This window comes from Colobus angolensis, unplaced genomic scaffold (assembly GCF_000951035.1).
Source record: "Colobus angolensis palliatus isolate OR3802 unplaced genomic scaffold, Cang.pa_1.0 Scaffold15, whole genome shotgun sequence".
Taxonomy (NCBI): domain Eukaryota; kingdom Metazoa; phylum Chordata; class Mammalia; order Primates; family Cercopithecidae; genus Colobus; species Colobus angolensis.
The window spans coordinates 17,195,721-17,203,636 of NW_012114599.1; the positions used below are offsets into that span (position 1 = coordinate 17,195,721).

Sequence of the window (7,916 nt, forward strand, 5' to 3'; positions counted from 1 at the left end):
CAGAGAAAGACTCCACCTCAAACAAACAAACAAAAGAAAGTAATACTGTCAAAAGCTATAGATAGTAGGTAAATTTACGGAGGCAATACTTCTGAATTACTTATTCTTATACATGTTGATATAATATAAACATACAAGTAAATATATCATAAAGTATGGCTAAAGAGTATAAATCTACTTCAAAGAACCAAAAAAAATTGCCAAATAGAGGTTACCCTCAGCACATATAACTTTTGAGGTAGTGTACTTCCAAAGCAATTAGCTTTATTTTTGTGCAATACAGAAAACTATTTTGTAAAATATTTTGAATGCTAGAATGTTTTAGAATAGCATTCTTCCACAGTAAAGACTAAAATGTTCAATTTTCAGTTATTTTGTATTAGAAGTTTTGCACTTCAAGTTAAACATATGAAATATCAATATCAATAACTGAGCTTTAGTGCTCTTCTCCACTTTCTTCATTTATTTAATTTTGTATGTTTTTTGAGAGTGTCTCACTCTGTTGTCCAGGCTGAAGTGCAGTGGCGCAATCTCGGCTCACCGTAACCTCCACCTCTAGGGTTCAAGTGATTCTCCTACCTCAGTCCCCCAAGTAGCTGGGACTACAGGTGCACGCCATCATGCCCAACTAATTTCTGTATTTTTAGTAGAGGTGGGTTTCACCATCTTGGCAAGGTTGGTCTCAAACTCCTAACCTAAGGTGACCCACCTGCCTTGGCCTCGTAAAGTGCTGGGATTACAGGCGTGAGCCATCATGCCCAGCCCATTTATTTGATTTTGAATTTTCATTTTTCTTCATCATGTAGAAGGGACAATTTCAGGAAACTGATAGAAAATACCCTCTAACATCAAATTTTCAAAAAAGTTTCTCTGTAACAGATAAGGCAGTCATTTTCAAATAATTTTTTAAAATATTTATAATAGTATGCTAACAACTTGTAAGTTGTAAAACGGTAGGAAAGAATTATGATTTTATGCATACACAGGTTAGACACAGTGATTGTGAAGCAGAAAACAATCTTGCCTACCTATAGTGATTATATCCATTCACATGGTTTCACTTACCATCTATGTATGGTAACAACTCCCAAATCTCTTCAACTCTTACTCTTGGCTTTAGATTTGTATTTTAAACTGATAAATAGACATTTTCAACTTTTTTCTTAGATACTCCTACTACTGCTTCAGTTCACAGCTTCCATTAAAAATGTAGGTCCCTTCTTATATATACAGATAGAAATATACCTAGAAATACACCTACTTACATTTATGTTATAACACAAGCAGACATTTCTAGTTTATTTTAGAAGCTGACAACAGACATAAGATCACAACTATCTTGTGGGGTGGAATGTCTATCTTGCTCACGTTTATCATCTTAGGACAAATTTGTGCTTGCACTTTGCAGATGCTCAATAAATTCACTCACTGATTAATTAGAATTTCAGAAAGGCAATACACTCCAACTATCTAAAGTTGATAATGGGCCAGGCGCAGTAGCTCACACCTGTAATCCCAGTACTTTGGCAGGCTGAGGCGGGCAGATCACTTGAGGTCAGGAGTTCGAGACCAGCCTGGCCAACACAGTGAAACTAAATATACAAAAAAATTAGCTGGGCGTGGTGGCACAGGCCTGTAATGCCAGCTACTCGGGAGGCTGAGGCAGGAGAATTGCCTGAACATGGGAGGCAGAGGTTGTGGTGAGCCAAGATCATTTTACTGCGCTCCAGCCTGGGTGATAAAGTGAGACTCCCCTCTTGAAAATAAATAAATACATAAGTTGATATGCCTTTGTCATCAAAACCTGCTTTTTCAAAAAGTATTCCATATGTTGTTTAAAGGTATCATCCTGTAAAATACAGGCATGAACCTAGGAGAAAATGTTCTCTCTGCTTTCTTCACTGACTACAATAAACAATAAGGTCACTAGTCAATTCTACCTACTCCATTTATGTCTTGATCACTGATCACCATCTTCAATTTAGTAAATGTTTATTAATTAGAATCTTGCTATTCAACCTAATATCCTGCAATTCATCTAATATAAAATGACCACATGGTTTATTGTGAGAATATGCCATCAATGATTTGTCTGTATTTCTAGCTGCCCATTTGTCACAGTGATACTTTAAACCATAAAATTAGGGGTGCCTAAATGTATTTTACATTTTGTCCACTTGACTGGCTTCTTACTTATGCTTCAAACTATAAAGATGTCTTGAACTTTTCTAGTCATTAATGGTTGCCAAGTGGATGCAGAAAATAAAGTTATAAAAACAATAAACCTCCATATATATGAAACATAAAGTTAAAGAAAAACTAATACTTAAATCTGACTTGCCTGACACTCTGTCAAGAACATCTGATAATGTTGTTGAGACTGGCAAATGAAGAGTACGGAATTTGTGGCCTGCTCCATACATTGGATGCTGGATGACGTGGCTAGTAGCATTAATTCTACCTTTGTACAGCTGAAAATCAAGAAATCAAAGAAATCAGGAAGTAACTTTTTGGAATACATATTATTATTAAAAAAATCTCAAAAGCATCTAAGAATAAAATAATAAATACTACAAGATACAATTAATTTATATACAGCATATTTGTCATGATTTGTTGGTCAACTTTTGCATTATCACTCTGTACCTAATACTTTTTCATTTTTTTCCACAAATCAAACTATAGTACTCAGGGTAAGGAAAAATTATGTTATTCCTAGGCATGAGGGAGAGTGAGAAATTGTCAAGTTCTGTCATTAGGTATAAAGGCTGTGCTAGTTTCAGTTTGCTATATTAGAAGTTAGAACATGGAAGATAACTGCAGGCTCTGATAGGAAATTATAAAATACATGTATACACAGCCAATGATTAAGTGTTAAATACTCACTGGACATGGAGACTGAAGAAACATTGTCACTTTCTCATCTTCCAGCATCAACTGTAAAAATAATCTTCGTATAAACCCTGAAATGTTCCCAGATGTTGGAAGGTTCCCTCTTTGAGGAGATGTCTGAAAAAGTTCACAAAGAACCTGGCAAGACAAAATATTCGAAACGTTAAATGCAAGATTTATATGCAGCTTTTTATTTTGAAAGATAAAAAGGAAACAGAAAATACAAATTAAGTTTATTTTAACATAGCAAATCAGCAATTATAGAACAAATGTCTCTGGGGGTCTAGGGTTTAAGTTTTTTTTTTAAGGAAGAAAGAAATGATTTTATCTTAAAATATATGAATACTAAAGGAGATAGAAGTGTAAGAAACGTATCCAGGGTTGGAAAAAATTACTACTAAAGGGTGTGCATAATGAACTTCTGTTAACTTTAGTCAATATTGTTGTGGTTATCATAAAATAAAAATAAAAATTATTTTAAAAGTACATTAAAAATATGTAACAAGGCCAAGCGTGGTGGGTCACGCTGGTAATCTCAGAACTTTGGGAAACTAAGAGAAGAGATCACTTGAGCCCAGGAATTCCAGACCAGCCTAGGCAACATGGTGAAACCCTATCTCTACCCACTCCCCCACCAAAAGAAAATTAGTTGGGCATGGTGGCATGTGCCAGTAGTCCCAGCTACTTGGGAGGCTGAGGCAGGACTGCTTGAGCCCGAAAGTTTCAGTGAGCCGTGATTGTGCAACCGCTCTACAGGCCTGGGCAATAGAGATCCTGCCTCACCCCACCCCCAAAATATATATAAAGCCTTAATAAGAAACCAAAAGAGAAATCAATGGGACACAAAGAGTTCATGCTACCCAGAAGCAGAAACCAAATTTTCAAATACCTAGAATCATGCCCTCGGGTGAAGTTGGTAATTTAAGCATTTTCTTTTAATATGCATATTTAGCACCGATATTTTCCCAGTAATTAATTACTACAGGCAGTAAAATATCTTTCTCTTCTTCTTCTGTTTTGTTTTGCTTTTTGTTGAGACAGGGTCTTGCTCTGTTGCCCAGGCTGGAGGGTAGTGGTGTGATCTCAGCTCACTACAGCCTCAACCTCCTGGGCTCAAGTGATCCTCTCACCTCAAGCCTCCTGAGTAGCTGGAACCAAAGGTGCATACCACCGTGCCCGGCTAATTTTGGTTATGATTTCTTTTTTTGGTAGAGAGGTGGTTTTGCCATGTTGTCCAAGCTGGTCTCAAACTAAGCTCAAGTGTTCCACCCACCTTGGCTTCCTAAACTGCTGAGATTATAGGTATAAGCCACAGCACCCGACCTGCCCTTCTTCTTAATAAAACTAACTCCTTCAATATTTTGTAAAAATTACAATATCTATTTTTCTAGGTACTACTAAAGTCTGACTTGAATGAGCACTATGAAATAAGAAGGGGAAAAGTTATTTACCAGTGTCTACCGTATCTCATATAGGCTCTATGCTAGGTACGTTATACAAATTAAAATATTTAACCATCTCAAAAAAATCCTTGAGGCAGGTATTGCTAGCACCATTTTATAAGATTAACCCATACGCCCAAGGTCACGAGGTAGCCAACACCAAAATTTGGCAAACAGCCAACTAGAATTACTTTTGAAATAATTCTACCTTTCAGGATTTTTTTTGGCCACATAGACATAATATATGATAAATTATCTTCCACTTTTTTTTTTTTTTTTGAGATGGAGTCTCACTCTGTCACCCAGGCTGGAGTGTAGTATGATAAATTATCTTCCGTTTTTTCTTTTTGAGGCAGAGTCTCACTTTGTCACCCAGGCTGCGAGTGCAGTAGTGCGATTTCGGCTCACTACAACCACCACCTCCCTGGTTCAAGCAATTCCTCTGCCTCAGGCTCCCGGGTAGCTGGGATTCCAGGTGATTGCCACCACACTCGGCTAATTTTTTTGTATTTTTAGTAGAGACGGGGTTTCACCACGTTGGCCGGACTGGTCTTGAACTCCTGACCTCAGGCAATCTGCCCGCCTCGGCCTCACAAAGTGCTGGGATTACAGGCGTGAGCCACCACACACAGTCTATCTTCCACATTTTGTATGTGATTTATGTGGAGTCTCCTATCTAAAACCTAATCTAATGCCCATGTAAAGACATGCAAACTATCAGTATGGCAATCTCGTTACACAAAAATACAATGCCTCAATGCACATACAGTATTCAGTGACCAGTGTCAATACTATTCCAGCAGCTGAAATTTTTTCTTGGTCTTTTTTCTTTTTGTTTGTGGAAATTTTTTAAAATGAGGGTTGTATGATCTAGCTAGGATCCCAATGCATTTGCCAGTCATCTCATTATAAAGAAGTGATTCAAGTGACAGCATATTTTGAGGGGGAGAAAGGAGATATCAGTACTTTATAGTTTAAATTCGGATCCTTAAAAGCACTCAACACCTACCAAATTTATGTATTTATTTATTTATTTATTTTTATTTATTTATTTTTTTGAGACGGAGTCTTGCTCCGTCGCCCAGGCTAGAGTGCAGTGGCCGGATCTCGGCTCACTGCAAGCTCCGCCTCCCGGGTTTATGCCGTTCTCCTGCCTCAGCCTCCCGAGTAGTTGGGACTACAGGTGCCCACCACCCTGCTCGGCTAGTTTTTTGTATTTCTTAGTAGAGACGGGGTTTCACCTTGTTAGCCAGGATGGTCTTGATCTCCTGACCTCGTGATCTGCCCATCCCGGCCTCCCAAAGTGCTGGATTACAGGCTTGAGCCACCGCGCCCAGCCACCTACTAAATTTATTATCACCTGGCCTTTATACATGGCCCTTTCTTATGTAATAAAACAACTAAAACATAAGTTAGTTTTTCTCTTACCTGTGCCATCAGCTTTTGATTATTTGGATGGCATGAAATGCACTGCAGAAAGAATGCAACAGTTGCATTCTCAATTGCTGTGCGCTGTTGAGTAGTCAATCCTGTTGTAGCAGCTGAAGAAAGAGAAGCTGATCTTGCACTGGTCTGAGGTGCACCTAAATTATGGCTTCCAGAAGTGGACCCAGAGTGACACAATAAAAACAGAAGTGCTGTCCAGAGTGGATTGACTTCAGAACCACCAAGCCAATCTTTCATAATATGGCTATTGCCAACTTCTGTCAAAAACCTAAGAATAGGAGCAACCAGGTCTGCTGTGATGGGCATCTTACTACATTGTTGTGGAACATGATGGCGTCTGAGTTTGTCCTGGGAAATATCTATTGACTGAGCAATGCTTTCTGAGTTAGAAACGTGGCTAAAGCAGAAACTAGCCAGACTCCTCACAAGAAGAGAAGGCAAACCTGAGTCTAGTAATTGTTTAATAGCTTCAGGAGATTGAGAAGAGGAAGCAAGGGTAGCCAAATGTGATTCAGTTAATGCGAGAGGTGCTTGTGCATTTTTAGAGTCATCTGTTAAAGATGAACTAAGATCCTGCTTTTTGCTATCATCTGTCATGGACAGTCTATGGTGACATTGCACTGGAGGAGGGGTAATTCCCATCCAGCCCATGAGCAAAGAAAAATAGTTTGGGTGTACGTGACACATTGAGCAAAGTAGACTGTCAACAGCTTTCTTCAAAACCATATTGCAGGGAAGAGACATGGACCAATTAAAAAGTAACCTAGAAAAATAAGAGATATCATATTAATGATACAAGTTTATTTTTAGAAGAAACTGTTTCAAATATTTCTATTATAGTTCAATCTATACTCTGACATATTACTTTGACATTGAGTAACATAACATTGTAAGATTTAAGACTGCATATATATGTATGTACACATATATTTAAAATTTAAGAATGTAGGTACACTGGAAGTTGAGTTAGACTCGTAAATGAGTACAGAAAATCAAGTAAACTATTTTAAAATGGTTCTACCATTCTTTGTGACCTAAAAAGTCATGTAGAGAAACAAACAAAAAAGATCATGCCAAAGAAATGTTTACGTTAAATTCCACATGACAAATGGCTTAAATTCATGTTTGCAAATAAAAAACTATCAGTGAGGCTCAGTAATTAAGTCATGGATTATGCCAACTGCTAAGGCCAAATATGATGACCTACTAAAGAACAATAGGCCCACTTTTTATGTGTCACAGGAACTCTTCAAAAATACATTCTGCTGCCGACTTAACAGTTACCTATCAGTAAGTTCAGCAAAGACTTAGCTAAATATGGTGAAGAAACATGGGTAAATAAAAACTACTTGTCAAAAGGACAATCTAGAAAAGTCTCAAATTTTCTAGCTTTACATCTTTGTTCTTTTTTGAGATGACATCTTGCTCTGTTGCCCTGGCTGCAGTGCCAGTGGTGCCATCATCATAGGTAAATGCAGCCTCTAACTCCTGGGTTCAAGTGATCCACCCACCACAGCCTCCCAAGTAACTAGGGCTAGAGGAATGCACCACCATGCCTGGCTAATCTTTAATTTTTTGTAGAGATTCGGTCTGTCTATTTTGGCCAGTCTGGCATCAAACTCCTAGTTTCAAGTGATCCTCCCATCTCAGCTCCCCAAGTTATTTTTTTTGAGACGGAGTCTCGCTGTGTTGCCCAGGCTGGGGTACAGTGGCGTGAGCTCAGCTCACTGCAACCTCTGCAGACTCAAACAATTCTTGCGCCTCAGCCTCCCAAGTAGCTGGGACCACAGGTGCATGTCACCATGTCTGGCAGACTTTTTTTTTTGAGACAGAGTCTTGCTCTTGTTGCCCAGGCTGGAGTGCAATGATGCAATCTTACCACATTGCAACCTCCGCCTCCCAGGTTCAAGTGATCCTCCTGCCTCAGCCTCCCAAGTAGCTGGGATTACAGATGCACACCACCACGTCAGGCTAATTTTTCTATTTTTAGTAGAGACAGGGTTTCACCATGTTGGCCAGGCTGGTCTCAAACTCCTGACCTCATGATCTGCCCACCTTGGCCTCCCAAACTGTTGCGGTTACAGACGTAAGCCACCGCACCCAGCTTTCTGACTTCTGCATTTTTGTACAGACAAC

The 7,916-nt window shown here is 38.8% G+C and overlaps 1 protein-coding gene across 1 annotated transcript in view; it reads right to left on the reverse strand.

The window, feature by feature from the left end:
* Positions 1-7,916, reverse strand: part of BIRC6 (baculoviral IAP repeat containing 6) — a 266,933-nt gene that overhangs the window by 98,724 nt on the left and 160,293 nt on the right. Inside the window, exons 54-56 of the mRNA XM_011936037.1 lie at positions 5,763-6,543; positions 2,887-3,030; positions 2,342-2,471 (exon numbers count right to left, since the gene is read on the reverse strand). Of these exons, the coding sequence (XP_011791427.1) occupies positions 2,342-2,471; positions 2,887-3,030; positions 5,763-6,543 (1,055 nt within the window). The remainder of the gene's footprint in view (positions 1-2,341; positions 2,472-2,886; positions 3,031-5,762; positions 6,544-7,916) is intronic.